A 16925-nucleotide genomic window follows, 5' to 3' on the forward strand; every position below is an offset into this window, starting at 1 on the left:
TACTGTTTGTTGCCCATTTTACTAACTTAAAACACCGTCTTACTCACTATCGCTTGAGAGATATTTAAGGAATTTAAAATCTCGAAAATCTAGCTACTTTTTTCGAAATATGTTTCGTATGATATCAAAACCATTCTAAATCTTAAATATTTTTACAGATTTGGATTAGAAATTGAATTGTCTACAAGAAATAACTACGGAAAACTAATTTTGAGTCTAACTTTTTTATTTGCCACATCGATTAATCCGTGACGTTGCAACGGAGTGAGAAACAGCTTATTTTGGAAACTTTTGGTCTCATACAAATTAATAACTCATGTTTTAGTCACGAAAAATAACTAGAAACTTTGGTTTTCTCTCCAATTTTCAGTGTACTCCTCAAAGCTCACCCAACACACATTGCAAGCTGCATTTTTTTGCTTCGTTTTCGTAAAACTCGTTTGTGTATAAACACGATCGTGCGTACGTGTCGAGGTTGTCGTACGCCACTTTTACGACTTCTGGTCACATTTTTTCGTTATTTTCATTGTTTAAAAAAATGATAAATTTTATTAAATTTTAAAAATAAATACGTAAATGAAACGCAAATTATTAGACACCTTGCAATTGCTCTAATTACACTTTATGAACTTATAAAGTACCCTCTGGAATGTTATCTCTATTTGCATAAAGTACGTATTACTCTTGTCAGTATTTATCAGTCAGCGATAAAACTAATAACAAGAGTTCATTACTCACACACTTTGAAGCAAATGCAACGTACTTCTCCACCCTCCCCCCTTTCTACGTTCTCTTTCTCCATAAAACTGCCGTTCGCTGTGACTATTTTTAGAAACTTGTTTTGAATTTGCCACGATTAATTGCACTGCCTTCCCATCTGAATGATCGTTAAAGATTTTTATTGTATGAGTAAGGTCTCGCTATTGTGGTATTGCGGCACTTGAGGGTTGGCGTTGCGGTTTTTCCTTCCGTTTTTGCTTTAAAAAAAAGTGTGGGGCGTAACAATTTAGAAGGTTCTATCTTGTTTTGCTAAGGATGATAATCTTTTCGTTCTTATAATACGAGTTGTTACTGTTAGTCCTTCTTAAAATAACTAAATGAGTGTTATCAATCCCTTTCAAATTGTTACCCACTCAAACTCAATTCGCAAATTCCACACAAACACTCTCACTATCGGGCGCGCACCGGAGATATCTTTGCATGTTTATGTTCCCCCCCCCCCTCCCACCCCCCCCCCTTCACTCAGGGAAAAAGCATAACAACTGCATGCGGACACAAACTACAATGTTTTGGTGTGCGGGGTGTGTCCGCGTCTCCGGGAACCGATTTCACCGGCGGATCGAAACCAAGACACTGACAGCAGCGGGAGAGCAAAATAAAAAAGATTACGTCGTAGTTTTATAACCTTGAACTTGGTGTGGTGGCGGCGTAGTTTTTTCGCACACACCTTCCAGGGACGCCAAAATGCCGGTTGGAGTAGTTAGTGTAGTACACAGTTGATACTAAAGGCTCCTATTACGATACGACGGAATGCGATGAGTTGGCGCCGTAAGTTCCTGTCAGCAGCGCAGTGCAGTGATTTATCCTTGAAGGAAGGGTATTAGATATTATAAACTTTAAATGCGCAGTTGAAGGTGCAACACTTCTTCTGATAAGGGGATGATGGTGATTTATATTGTACCCGGTAAAGATAAACACGCCTAGTTGACATGTGGTAGCAATTAAAATCACGAGTTACCGACGGTGATTTGTGGTGACAAGTCCGAAGATTGTTGAAGGCTGGATCTAACTGGACATAGAAACTTGTTAGATGTTTTACAGTTTTACAGAAGACCTCACCAATACCAAGTTGATGTTTGTTTTTCGATGTTTTTTTGGTATTCTATAGATTTCCTTAATAAAAAAATTGTATTTAGTTGATTTTTCCACAACAAATTAATGGTATAATGTCCTGATCTTTTAGGAACTATTTCAGCATTACCATATTTTCCTAGTTTGGAAGTTTATTCTTGATAATTTTCATAGCAAGTGTCGCGTCGATGATGATATATTGCAAAGTGTAAAGAAATTAGACACTCACAAAACTTCTGACCATTCGCCAATTTGAGTCCTTTTGTTGATATATGGAATGCCTACGTGTTTTTGCAACATTATTCAAATAAAATTGCTTAAAAGTTTCTAAGTTTATATCAAACTTTTCGCACTAGTTAAATCCTGGAAAATCAACAGATTTCTGTATATTGAAGCAGATGCTAAAGATCCTAACTTCAGAAGAATTTGTCGAAACTCGAAACGTTTCCTCTTCTATGAGAAATCGGCGAAAGATTGTAAATTCATAAAAAAAATGATAATTTCTAGCAATCCTTAAGACATCCTATGAACTACTGATATCTATAAACCAATGTTGTAAACGAAAGGAGTTCCAAAACACTACTATTAGGCTTAACTTAGTATGTTAAGATAAGTCTATGAATTAGATGAATTGAATAAGTATCTCCTTGGTATTAAAAAAAGGTTATTAAGGTTATTTCGCTTTCAAAAAATGGTCCATGGTCAACACTCTTTTCATGAATCTAAATTCCATTAACGCTTGTTTTAGGGACTGATTATTCTCCCTGTCCTTATGCCCAAAGAAGCCATTTTGCATCATTAGTTTGTCCATACACAAAGGAAAAATATATCTCAAAATCTGCAACAGTAGATTTGCTGCAGAAAATGTCACATTTTATAACATTTTTTGCAGCAAGCCCGTAGATCATTTTTGCCCGCGTGTAAACATTTCAGCGATCTGCAGTTCTCACCAACACATATAATGCTGGCCCGTCCCCAAGCAACACTCCAAAGAGAAGAATATGTTGGTGCTCTTTCACTCACATTTCATCAAGCGTCCATGGCGCGGTGGTAGCGTGTCGGATCAATAATCAAGAAGTTGGTGGTTCAATCCTCGTTCTGTTAAGGTTTTTTTTTGTGAAATACAACCAAAAAGCCGTCGGTAATGTCGATAATTGTCGGTAACGGACAAAAATGTCATACCCCTATATCGCAAAAAATGCATGAGGACAGTTTTCATGCAGATTCCGATATACTTTCATGCCGCCATGCATCACAATCATGCGACTGTCGTTTGGGTGTATCATTTTCCATACAAATTTGGCAGCTGTCTTTACAAAACGGTATGCAAAAGTTAAAAATTGTATCTTTTCAATGATTTTTTTTAATCGATTTGGTGTCTTTCACAGAAAAAAATCATGGTAATATTACATCTAGGAAGGGGTAAATCTTTTATGTCAGAAAAAATGTGTAATTTTACCTCTGAAGTGTGTATTTTTACCACTTTTCTGGTGTAATGTCACTTTTTTAGTCTAAATTGAGGTAAAATTACATCATAAAAGAGGTAATATTCAACTTTCTAAAATTGAATCTTCAAAATTTACACATTTTTTTTTCTGTGTTGGCAAACTTGTTTGAATATAACCATGAAAAATTGATATACGGATGACATAGTTTTGTTGATTTTTTGAATTACTTTTTGTCACTAAAATCGATTTAAAAAAAAAAAATCAATATTTATTGTGTTTCATCAGAGGACAAACAATTCCATCTTTTCAGAGAAAATAGAAAAGCCAAAAAATGTTTGTGATTTAAAAAAAAATCTAAAGCAAAGCTATTTTTTAATTATTCTTTTATGTAAAATCTAATTTGCTGGGTTTTCAAGTTTCAGTTTTTTTTAAAGTTGCATTTCTTAAATTTCTAAAAATATGCCCATGTTAGCCAATCTCTTGAAAAGCAAAAAAAAATGAAAGGCTGATAAAATTGGTCATGCAAAGATACAAAATATAGGAAAATGTAATTTTGGAAGGTTGAATATTACCTCTTTTATGATGTAATTTTACCACTTTTATGATGTAATTTTACCTCAACTTATACCGATGACATTACACTAGAAAAGTGGTAAAATTAAAAAAAAAATCTTACATAAAAGATGTTCCCCTTCGCAGATGTAATATTACCATGATATTTTATACTGCGGCAATGTTAAAAAACGATAATTTTGTGACCTTAAGGGGTTACATACATGTACATCGGCAAAAATGTCAGAGGTTGGTATGAACACATGAAATTTTGTGATTTTCTACGAATTGTTTTACGCTTTCAAAAATTTTATTTAAAAAGAGCAAAAAAAAAACACACACAAATTTCATTTTTAATCATTGAAAATCGGACTATAAGTTATAGATATCGGAGATATTTTTTTTATTTTTTATGTTTTTTGGAGTCATATTTGAGCTCAAGAACTAAAAATAATACAGGAAAATTAAACTATTGTCCTGATTTCCTTTAATCGAAATGTTTTTTTTTTTTTCTGAGGATAACCAGATAAACGAGACTTTAATATTTTGATTATTCATACTTATGTAGTAAAAATAAATCAGCAAATTCTTCACTAAACAATTTTCTGATGAATTTTCTTCAGGTTCAAATTTTTACACATTTTTCAGGAAAAATTACTCAAAAAAGAGGTAATGTTCAACCAACCAAGTTTTCAACCTTCCAAAATTCATCTTTTTTCTGTTTTATTGAGCTATTTATCACTCTGTATCAGTCGAAAATGCTTTTTATGAGCTGCAATAAAACGTTAAAGTTCTGATAAGGCAACACTTGAGGCACGATGGGGTTAGATCCTGTTCTTCTATGTAACACATATCATATTTTAAGTTGATCTTCGCCAGAACTATTAAAGAAAAAGGTTAAAAATGAGTCTTCTTGAGTGAAATACTATTCGATAAGAGATGTTTGAGTTGATTTCCAGAGTATTGTTTTATCTATGACTTCATCAGATAGCTATCCAAGTGGATTCAATTGTTCATCCCACACTCACATGGGGTTTACCCTCTTACTCAACGCAAAGTCATTATCATCTCGACAAATTTAAACACTGCTCTTCTTCGTAAAGGCTACTCTACGCTGCTTGTAACATTTTTATTCAACGACTGATCGCATTATAGCGGTACCCGCCTCACATGCCTTCTGCACCGGTTGCAACCACATTTCGCGCTGATTATTGTAGCCAGCAGAAGCAGCAGTTGATCGCGTGGACATGGCGAGCTAAAAATAGCTCCGTGATGGTTATTTTTTGTTACGCCGCGGCTTGTTGTTATTGTTTAAAGCCACACCACTTCTGGTTGAGCCAGACTGGTTGCGATCACATTTGATCGGGGACAGGTTTGAAGACTATGAGGAAGCGCTCTCGACTCAAGTTGGCACGTTGAATATCTATATCGCAGAGATCCTAAGTTCGCCCAGGAAACGACCCGCCATGATCCTTCATGACAGTGTTGGTATCGACATCGTTGACCGACTGACCGATCGTTCCGCTGGAGGCCACGTCCTTCGACTTGAACTGGCGCGCTCGAGTTATAAATAGCTTGCCTGCCTGTGAAGAGCTGTCTGAATTATGCCCTAAAAAATCGAACTCACGCGTTCGCGCGCTCCTCTATCTTATCGCGCGCCGTATTACCAGTTTGGTTTGGTTCGCTGAATGGAATTTTCCATTGACGGCGAAGATCTGCTGCGCGTATTTGTGAGCGGCTGTGGGGGGCTCTACCAACGAAACTTTCTTTTTTTCGTACGAACATCAAGTAGACTTGCAGCGTTGAGTCGAGGGACTGTGGTTGTCTCAATGAAATCCAACCTCCTCAAGTTGCGATCTTCGAAGTCTCGTGCATCGTGTTCGTAGAACGAGACGTCGCACAGGGAACAACTATAGTTGTTCAGCGAAACCAGTTCAGCGCTACAAAGTCCACTGCAGGTTGATCACATGATAAGAACGCCACCACCTGAGCGCACAAAAAGGTGCGCTGTGGATGCGCTGATACGTGGGAGTTGTTGTTTGCGCAGGAATTCTTATCAATTTGACGAGGTTGGAAAGAAGGCCTATTTGCTAAACAAGACAGACAAGTCGGTTTAGGTTTGCGAGATAGTTGGAACTGGACGAAACTGCATGGAGTCTGGATGCCTGGACATTCGGAAAACATCTTGATAGATTTGCAACTTTGTAGGGTGTTTTCAAATGGGGGTTGTTTTGAAGTCTTCTACTATGAACTAGTTCAGTCGAGCATCATTTTTTTTCTTTGAAGGCTTATTCTAAGCTGAGTAAATGTTGATACTACATGATACTAGTCCTTCATACAATTTTGTCAAGTATTGACATACTAATTATGTATATCAGAATCGTTTTCTAGGTCCTCAAGTAGATCTTTTATTCAATATCTGTTCCTCGCAGAGGATTCAATATCAAAAGGTCACTCAAACCTCCCATTATTCAGGCCTGTTTGTTTTCCCACAGTTGATTGCCTCGTCTCCAATTTAATTTTAAATTATTCAGCGCATTTCCACAAAAAATAGGTGGTCGTCAACATGTTTTCGCCCCAAAAGCGATTCCTTCACGACGTCGCAAAAGGATTCTTGCGTTCGCGATGAGCATTCTTGTGCACGATAAATATTTGTGCAAGTGCACAACTTCAGAGTCTCTGTTGACAAGAACGCCAAGTGGTTGCGAGCGATTTCATCAGACGGTGAAATTATTACGATTCTTTGGCCAGAAGGATTCAGGGAAAATGTTATTCACGCGCGAGGTATCGACAAAACAATCCTCCTCAAAGCTACACGGAGAAAAATCAGTTCCCAAAATCGTGAACAAGTGTTCATGAAATTCGGATCCAGGAACAAAGTGTTCAAATTTCATCAACAGTTGTTTCCGATTTTGGGAACTGATTTTTCTCCGTGCATACGGTTGCTGACTGGGAAGATGTTTACTACATTGTTTCGAGAAAGAAATGTGACTTTTTATTAAAAATTGCATGACCTTCAACTTTGTGGCTGGCTCGATGCCATTAAGATTTCACTTTTGACACATCTCGGGCAACAAACTTGCAAAAGAAAGAGGTTCCGACTAATTTGTTTGCTCGATATTCGATTTATAACCTACCTTAAGACAGTTTTAGCTGTGTCTTTCAATTATTGATCAAATAAAGTCCCACAAATCCGGGATATCTTTAACGAGTCGGATTTGGAGGCTCGCAACCTTGATACTGACCTCAACCGTTACGTTACGGCGCATTTCAGCGCGAAATCTGCATTTGCAATTGTCTGCTATTCGCGATAAGATAACCGAAATGTCACTTTGGGTTCCCCCCAGCTATTATCTTTAATGAGTAGAGGGATTAAGCAATGGTAAATCTCGCCTGTTAATTATCCGAGCAGGTGCCAAGATTAACCCAGTTTGAGCCGGACTTAGTCTAGAAGGAGGATGATTTCAAACGTTGTAATTATTACACAAAAAAGACGAGGTGGTGATTCACCCTTGGGATAACGTAAACAACAACGTCGTGGGATTTTAATTGCCTTCATTACGATAGAGGACTTTGGCCTCGCGCACTTGGTTGGCAATAGTTGTTGTGGTAGGTTATGGGGTGCAAGAATTTCAATTATTTGCAAACGACGGCGGCGGCTGTCGACCTGATTCTCGAGCGTACGACACTGTGCGAGCTTGTTCTATGAATAGAATGTCGACTAAAGTTAGGGAATTGCTCGCGTATAGTTTTGGACCGAGGACAACTAGGTGACAAAGTTAGGAAGTACCTTCTACTAACTAGTCCCTGGTAATAGTCCGAAAGATCTTGAAGTATTTCCAACGTCGTGCTAACACCTTGCCAATTTCACTCAACTTCTGCGCAAAACCAGTGATTTGCATTCCCGATCTCGCACCGGTCACACAAAAACCGGAATGCGAATCGCATTTAATCACGGTGCTAATCAGATTTCGCACCGGTCCGCCAACTTTCACAGCAAATATGGACCTTTCGATTGTCCTGGTCAGAACTCGCGGATCGCTAATTACCCGTGCCGTGCCGTCCATCGGCACTTGATCACGGGGACAAAAGAAAGCTCGTGACTCAAGAATTTCACAAGGGAAAATTGCAAATCCCTCGTAAAAGTTCTTTGTAACGTTACAGGATGACGACCTTCCTTGTCGTCTATACTTCCGCCGCGTCACCAGGTTTGCATGTGATAACGTTGCAGAATTATCTAACAAGGAAAGAAGCGGATCCAGTGGAATATTCCCAATCTTGTGCGAGATTCCCCCAACGAATACGGCTTGAGCAAATCCCAAAAACCGCTCAAAATTCACTCACTTTTACGACTTCCAAGTGATGAGAATCCGGACCAAACTGGACCCTCCTATCTATCACACACACACGAGATGACCCGGACCACCTCGGGCTCATCATTTTCGAATAAAATGTGCTGATAATCGGGGGTTTGTCCGGACAAACAAGTGCGTTACGGATCGCGAATGCGGTTTCATCCTCGTGGAGGGGCTTGTTTGTCCGAAGCTCCCAAGAACCGACCTCTGATTTGTGTGATTTTTTTTTTCGTATTTAAAAGCGGAGCCTCGCAGACCAAATAATGTGCGCTATTTTTAATCTTAAAATGAGCATGTGTGATTCATGGAGATCACACGATGTTTAATCAGTGAAACCATTGACGTCAGCAGCAGCCAAATAAAAGGTTTCGAGATTAGGGATTTTGGAACATGTAGACGGTAACTGAAGAGCGGACTTTTGAGAGTTAGATTTTTTTGAGTTCTCAGGCGAGTTTCTTAGTTGAACAGTGATAATTTCAGTTACCTTGTACAAAGTACCAAACTGACTTGATGAAGGGTTAGAAAAATCCTAATATTTGCTCTTACACTTGACGTATTAGTCTGCTTGTCAGACATTGAACCCTTCCTCGAGTGAGACGAAAATAAGATTTGTTTTTTTGGTTGTCCACGTAGGATTCTCGAAATCTGGCATTGATTGCGGCTTATCTGAGTAGTACTGTCCGGTTATATTTACACGAAATTCATAGTCAGGGCACTTCCGATAACCTCCAGGGTTGGTAAATATGTCACAGAAATTTCCGGAACCACGTGTGTTGTTTTTGCTTGGTGATCACGAGATTTGAATGTAAACGAATACTTGCACCTTCAGAAAAGTTCGCTTGTATCGGTTCTTCTTGTTTTTCAAATCTTTTGGAAAAGTTCCTATAGTTTGAAAATATCTTCCAAAGGAAGGTGAAGGATAGGCGATTTTTTTTAATTTATCAGGGGTTTCATTTTTGTACATTGAAAATTGCACCAATAGTTTCCAAGATATCGCGAGTCAAAAAATATGGTCTTATTAACCCTCTACAACCTAACCCCGCCTTTAGACGGGGTTCGATCTAAAAAAATCGCCAAAAATCAATTTTTCCAACCGATTTTTGATCTTTAAAAAGCATTGAAAAGAAGAACTCTTAAAATTTTAGAAAATTTCAGGGTTGGAAGTTTAACTTGTTTTATGTGACTTTGCCAATGTTTTTAAAAATGTAATTTTTTAGGGGTCAACTTTGGCTGTGTTTTTTTTACAAAAAATCCTATATTTTCCGAAAAAAGAAGTATGCAGTAATTTTTGTACTGTTCCAGACTATGCCTCTACGCGTTTTTTTTACAATTTAAATGATGTTTGTGCCATTCTATAGTAGAAAATGTGAAAAAACATGCAAAAAATTAAAAAAGTGACTGTAAAAACATGAAAAAATTAGATAGGCAAAATGTAATCATATTAGGGTGTAGAATTGTCCAAATACTACTAATAACAAACATAAACTAAACAAGATAAATGCAAATTAAAATACTAAACTAGAAAAACATAAAACAAGAGAAGTAAAGTTTTTCGTAAAACAAAAGTTGCTCAAAAGGACCTCCTGAACACAGGAAAAATAAATATTTTGGAAAAAAATGGGCAGTAGAGGGTTAAATAACACTGAGAAAAAACTCTTTTCTCACAAAATTTAATTTTTATGGACTGTAAAAATTCAACTGTTCGACCATAAAAAAGTGAGCTGTTGGAAATGTTCAGCCCCTCAAAATTATTTTTGCCTAGTCAATTTTGTTTACATTAAAATGAAAAAAGTTGTACATAAAAAAAATGCATACTGACGTAAACTTCAATTATGTCAAATTTCTAGATTAAATTTTCAAATGATATGATAGATTTGGGCACCCTGAACACGCTCCATTCGAAAGAGTTGAATTTCCTGCCAATAACTAAAATTTTAAATTTTGGGTAAAAATGCTACGGAATCATCTGAAGCAACCATGCGCACACCCTTATTTTTGTTTTTCCATAAGTAGACGTGGGTGCGCATGGTTATTTTGGATAATTCCAAACTCAAAATTTACAATTTTATTAATTGGCGGTAAATTCGCTAAAATTCAATTATATCGATAAGAGCGTGTTCAGGGAACCCAAATCTATCATACCATGACAAAACTGAAGCGTTTACTGACATCAACTTCAAAATTATCGAGTTGTGTCTAGAGCGTCCAATTTCCCGTCCCGGGAAAAAAAAATCCCGGGAATTCCCGGGATTTCCCGGAAAAAAATATTTCCCGTTTCCCGGGAAATTTGTAAATTTCCCGGGAATTCCCGGAATACAAACGGAAGTATACATTTTCCTACCTTTTTGGCACCAATGTTTTGAAATCATACAAAAAGTAATAATTAGAGAACCTTATTTGATTTTATTCATTTCAATTTAATGTTCATATTGAACTATGTCTGTAAATTTCATGTCAAGGTTTAATTCGGATAATATTTGTTCCTGAAGCATTCACAACTAGGAATATTGTTTGGTTATATGTTGGGCAACAAAAATTACGCTAATATTACCTATTTTCTTTTCGACAACCATTTTTTTTTGTTTTTTTTTTATATCATTTGAAAATAACCTTTTTCCATTTTTGTTTCCCTTGACCAAATTGGATGAAAATTGAATTGATATAATTACATTTTTCAAAAAGAGTTGTTCGAGAAGAATTTGTTTAAAAGTATTCAAGAAATAACTGTTAAATTTTAATATGAATAAATATTGTTAATTTCAACCACTTTTACACAATGAAAATTATTTTAATCTAATTAATTTCTAGGGACATATAATCATATAACTAAAATCATACCATAAATGGAACCATGAAAAATCTAATGAAGTTTACCCAAAGAATGCAACCATATTTCAAAAACTCGCTTCAAATTTTGTAAAACTGTGAGTTTGGTTTCATGAAACAGTGTTTCAAGTTAAATAGCGCTAGAAATTAGATTTTTTAGGCAAATTTAATGATTATCTATTTATTCACAAGTTGAAAATACTTGTTCTGAAATAAGTAATTTGCCACAAAAAAACATTATTTCTACATGATATTTTTTTCGTTTCAACGTTATGGTCACTGAGACAAATTTAAAAGCAATTTTATTTTTGTGGGGCATAGATTTTCACTGTCCAAACACTTTGATTAAAAAAATACTTTTCAACAAAAAAAAAATAATATTTTTTTTTGATTTGGTATGATTTCAAAGACAGCATAAAAAATAAGAAAACTTATAATATTTTCTCTAAGTTGCATGATTTTTTACAAGCATTCAAGCCATTCATTGATCTTCACACTGATTTTGGACATTAAAGTTGTCGTTCTAAACAATTCTGTTGCAACACATTAATCAGAAACTGGATCAGAATAATTTTCGTCAAATTTCAAATTTCCCGGGAATTCCCGGGATTTCCCGGGAAATTTGTTGAATATTTCTCGTTTCCCGGGAATTTTGTAACCCCGGGAAATTGGACGCTCTAGTTGTGTCTTCAATATCTTTGACTTATTGGAATGGTATTTTAAATTAAAATTAAAATTTTCTGAAAAGATTATATGTGATAAAGTGTATCATCACGATGATTCTCAAAACGAGTTGAAAATTACCTATCTGAAAATTATCTATCTGCGAAACACTTGTGAAAACTTAGCCAAGGTGATCCAATTAAAATTAGATCACAAGTCTGTCACATGCACACATACTCAAACGGATCCCGGCTCCGCCCTGCCCCAAATATCAATTTGCAGAAATTTCCAGCTAAATTTACCAGTGTCAATTGATTTATCCAATGCGAGTGGTGGCTCAAATTTGCTGGCTCGCAAATCTGCGATTCGCCGCTGCTTTTATTACAAAAACAAACATTAATTTAAAATGAAAAAAAAAAAAAAAAAAAAGCGATGAGGCAGCAGTGGCGTCTGGTATTTTTGGGGTAAACACAAAAATAAAAATAAAAATTTGTACTGTCTTAAGTATTTTTTTTTTTTGCAAAAAATATACACAAACACGCCTTCTTCCGACGCTGGCAAGGCAACACAAGGTTGATGGTTGGTGTGTGCAGTAAAATTAATGGCACCTCTTTTTTTTTTCGCGGGTGCTGCACCAGCGCCAAGATAAATACCGTAACACATTGGTGCGCGTTTTATTGTGTGTTTACACGCACGAATACGGTAAAGAGTGATACTACGCAACGGTGCTTCAAATTTGCGTTTTTTTTTAATTTTTTGAAGGTCGTAAAATTTCAAAATAGTCTAAACATGTTAAATTGATTAGAACCTGGATGTAATTTTACATCGAATTTAACTAAAATTTACATGAATTTTAAATTTGCGTTTTTTTCTTGAAACAAATTTTCAAAGGTCGCAACATTTTAAAATAATTTAAACATGTTGAATTGATTAGAACCTGTGATTTTACATACAATCACTGTAAAATTTACATGAATTTTAAAATCGTTTTTATACTTTAACTTTTCTTTAAAAAACGAAAAAAAAATACGGAAAAATCTTCCACCAGGGACGACGATCCCCGCCAGACCAAAGCGACAGTCCAAAGTCCACCTCGCGCGAAGATCGCGACGGATTCGCAAAAAAAGGTACAAAAAACGTTCACATGTGATCGAGGCGTGATCAACGAGAGGACCGTTTAGCGCACTGCATCGCGGTGGTATGTGTAGAATGTTTCGTCCATACAAGCTTACTCAAAGGTTAGGGAGATCTCTTATCGGGCAAGAGTGTCCTAAATACCATAATTTTGGGATATTTTTTGTCTTTTTTGGGATATTGTCTACGTGACTTTGCATTTTTGGACGAACCTCGCGTGGACAGTCCATGACCGATTTCAATCATCCGGATTGGTTGGACGTCATTCGGGAAGTCGACGCGCAAACAGTTTGGAACTAGTAAACATCGGCTGATTAGGTGGGCTGAACTACGTCGAAAGAACCGTTTTCACGTTTCAGAACGTCAGCTTCAGTCCTCCTTTCCTGATAGTAGCTAGTGTGCGTCCTCCTTTCCTGATAGTACGTAGTTTGCTCTAGGATTAAACCGGTGCCGGTGCTAAAGTGGCGACTGGTAGGCGTCTTTCAACGAGGCACTTGATTCGCGCTTGGTTGCATCAGCGAAACGTCACAGCCGAGATAGGAGGAGGGAGCCAGCTTTTTCCAAGTCATGCTGAAGCAGGTCAACTGTGAGAGTACTATAAAATATATATTCGCAGGAAGTCTCTCTCTCTTTCTCTGATAAGGAAGGATGCTGTTTGAGCTGGTTTCGTCGAATCGGTTAAACGATTTTGAAATGGGAAGCATTTCACCACCGTGAGCCATGTGGGATTTACAAATTTAGTACATGAACTAAATATAGTCTTTTCTTTTGTGAGGGAGGGTGATATTTTTGGGAGATCATGGCCAAGTTTCTAGAAAGGGCTTGGGCATTGTATAATCCCTGAATGCTCGAAGGCGACCTGCTCTACACTCACCTATATCTTATCGCTACTAATAAAGGCAGTTAAATCCCAAGTCCGGTAATTTACAAGTCCGCAACCTTGTCTATTCAGGCTCGAACCAAAGCGAAAAACGTGTGTGTACGTGACCATTAACACATACCACGAGCACGTCACGTTTGCAGGAATTGCGCGCCGGACAAGTATTCGCGATTACAAGGGTACTACACTGAAATGGAGAGTCTCGGACTAGAACCCTTCAACGTGGTGGGATGCATCGCGGTTACCTAACCCATTTGTTGAGCAATTGATTGACGGGGTTTAACAGTACAAATGCAAATCATGATGAATGTGCATGCTAACTTAAATTGCCACTAGATGTCGCGTTACACAATAGCCTAAATTGCATGCAACTTCATACTTTATCTACTCGCCACCAGATGTCACTAACGATCTTCTCCCTCTCCCTCTTCAGTATCGCAGGTACTGCTGGCGCCGTGGTAACATGCCCGCTGGAAGTGGTCAAAACGCGTCTCCAAAGTTCGTCCGCCTCGTTCATCAGCGTGCCGCCGCGTATCGTGAACGATCATCACGGCGTCGGTAAGTTGTCCTCGTCGTCGTGCGGATCGAACGAGCATCTGCGCAGCAACAGCAACTCCGCCGAGCACCATTCCAGACAGCGGGTATGCGCTAGCACGCTGCTGAGCCGCCGCCGGCCATCGGTATGTATTGAGAGTAGATAACCGTGCGTCAGCTGAGCACACTTGGTTGACTTCATCAATCATCTCATCGTCGTCGTCCCACGCACGAAAGCGATTTGGTGGTGTTGAAGGGGAGAAGCAATCAGGTCGTTCGATTTCTAATAATAACTTTTTGTTAGAGAGTTGGGACAAGTTTGTCCCTAGAGGTTGTCCTTGTTCCATTTTTTTTTGAGATTCGAAGTATACAAAATTACAAAAATTCCAAGTTTATAAAAATATAAAAATTCGAAGTTTACAAAAATTCGAAGTTTACAAAAATACAAAAATTCGAAGTTTACAAAAATATAACAATTCGAAGTTCACAAAAATACAAAACATTGAAGTTTATAAAGATACAAAATTTGAAGTTACAAAAATATAAAAATCGAAGTTTACAGGAATACAAAAATTCGAAGTTTATAAAAATACAAAAATTCAAAGTTTACAAAAATACAAAAATTTTAAGTTAACAGAAAAACAAAAATTCCAAGTTAAAAAATATATAAAAATTCGAAGTATAGAAAAATAAACAAATTCGAAGTTTACAAAAATACAAAAATTTGAAGTTTACAAAAAATCGAAGTTTACAAAAATACAAAAATTCGAAGTTTACAAAAATACAAACATTCGAAGTTTACAAAAATACAAAAATTTAAAGTTAACAGAAATATAAAAATTCGAATTTTACAAAAATAAAAAAATCGAGGTTTAAAAAAATACAAAATTTGAAGTTTACAAAAATACAAAAATTCGAAGTACTCAAAAATATAACAACTCGAAGTTCACAAAAATACAAAACATTGAAGTTTATTAAAATACAAAATTTCGAAGTTTACAAAAATACAAAACATTGAAGTTTACAAAAATACAAAAATTCGAAGTTTACAAAAATAGAAAATATCGAAGTTTACAGGAATACAAAAATTCGAAGTTTACAGGAATACAAAAATTCGAAGTTTACAAAAATACAAAATTTGAAGCTTACAAAAATACAAAAAAATTTAGTTTACAAAAATACAAAAATTGGAAGTTTACAAAAATTCCAAGTTTACAAAAATATAAAAATTCAAAGTTAACCAAAATACAAAAAATTGAAGTTTACAAAAATAAAATCAAAGTTCAAAAAAATTTAAAAATTCGAAATTTACAAAAATACAAAAATTCCAAGTTAAAAAAAAAATTGAAGTTTACAAAAATACAAAAAAATGAAGTTTACAAAAATACAAAAATTCCAAGTTTACAATTATATAAAAATTCGAAGATAACAGAAAAACAAAAATTTCATGTTTATAAAAATATAAAAATTCGAAGTTTACAAAAATACAAAAGTTTAAAGTTTACAAAAAATTTAAAGTTTACAAAAATACAAAAAAATTAAGTTTACAGAAAAACAAAAATTCCAAGTTTACAAAAATATAAAAATTCGAAGTTTAGAAAAATATAAATCCGAAGTTTACAAAAATACAAAAATTTGAAGTTAACAAAAATTCGAAGTTTAAAAAATCCAAAAATTAAAAGTTTACAAAAATACAAAAATTCAAAGTTTACAAAAATACAAAAAATTCAAAGTTTACAGAAATACAAAAATTCGAATTTTACAAAAATAAAAAAAAACGAGGTTTACAAAAACAAAAATTCGAAGTTTACAAAAATATAACAATTCGAAGTTCACAAAAATACAAAACATTGAAGTTTATTAAAATACAAAATTTCGAAGTTTACAAAAATATAAAAATTCGAAGTTTGCAAAAATACAAAACATTGAAGTTTGCGAAAATACAAAAATTCGAAATTTACAAAAATACAATAATTCGAAGTTTACAAAAAAACAATTATTCGAAGTTTACAAAAATACAAAAAATCAAAGTTTACAAAAAAACAAAAATTCAAAATTTACAGAAATTCAAAAATTTGAAGTTAACAAAAATTAAAAAATTTGAAGTTAACAAAAATAAAAAAATCGAGGTTTACAAAAACACAAAATTTGAAGTTACAAAAATATAAAAATCGAAGTTTACAGGAATACAAAAATTCGAAGTTTACAAAAATACAAACATTCAAAGTTTACAAAAATACAAAAATTTTAATTTAACCTAAAAACAGAAATTCCAAGTTTACAAAAATATAAAAATTCGAAGTATAGAAAAATATACAAATTCGAAGTTTACAAAAATACAAAAATTTGAAGTTTACAAAAAATCGAAGTTTACAAAAATACAAAAATTCGAAGTTTACAAAAATACAAAAATTCAAAATTAACAGAAATAAAACAAATCGAATTTTACAAAAATAAAAAAATCGAGGTTTTAAAAAATACAAAATTTGAAGTTTACAAAAATACAAAAATTCGAAGTATACAAAAATATAACAACTCGAAGTTCACAAAAATACAAAACATTGAAGTTTATTAAAATACAAAAATTCGAAGTTTACAAAAATAGAAAATATCGAAGTTTACAGGAATACAAAAATTCGAAGTTAACAGGAATACAAAAATTCGAAGTTTACAAAAATACAA

General features: G+C 34.9%; 1 protein-coding gene across 1 annotated transcript in view; it reads left to right on the forward strand.

Moving 5' to 3' along the window:
• The window catches only part of LOC120418384 (mitochondrial carrier protein Rim2-like), a 31830-nt gene that overhangs the window by 2728 nt on the left and 12177 nt on the right, over positions 1-16925 (forward strand). Inside the window, exon 2 of the mRNA XM_039580763.2 lies at positions 14143-14389. Coding sequence (XP_039436697.1) covers positions 14143-14389 — 247 coding nt within the window. The remainder of the gene's footprint in view (positions 1-14142; positions 14390-16925) is intronic.

The sequence above is a fragment of the Culex pipiens genome, unplaced genomic scaffold (genome assembly GCF_016801865.2).
Source record: "Culex pipiens pallens isolate TS unplaced genomic scaffold, TS_CPP_V2 Cpp_Un0001, whole genome shotgun sequence".
Classification (NCBI taxonomy): Eukaryota; Metazoa; Arthropoda; class Insecta; order Diptera; family Culicidae; genus Culex; species Culex pipiens.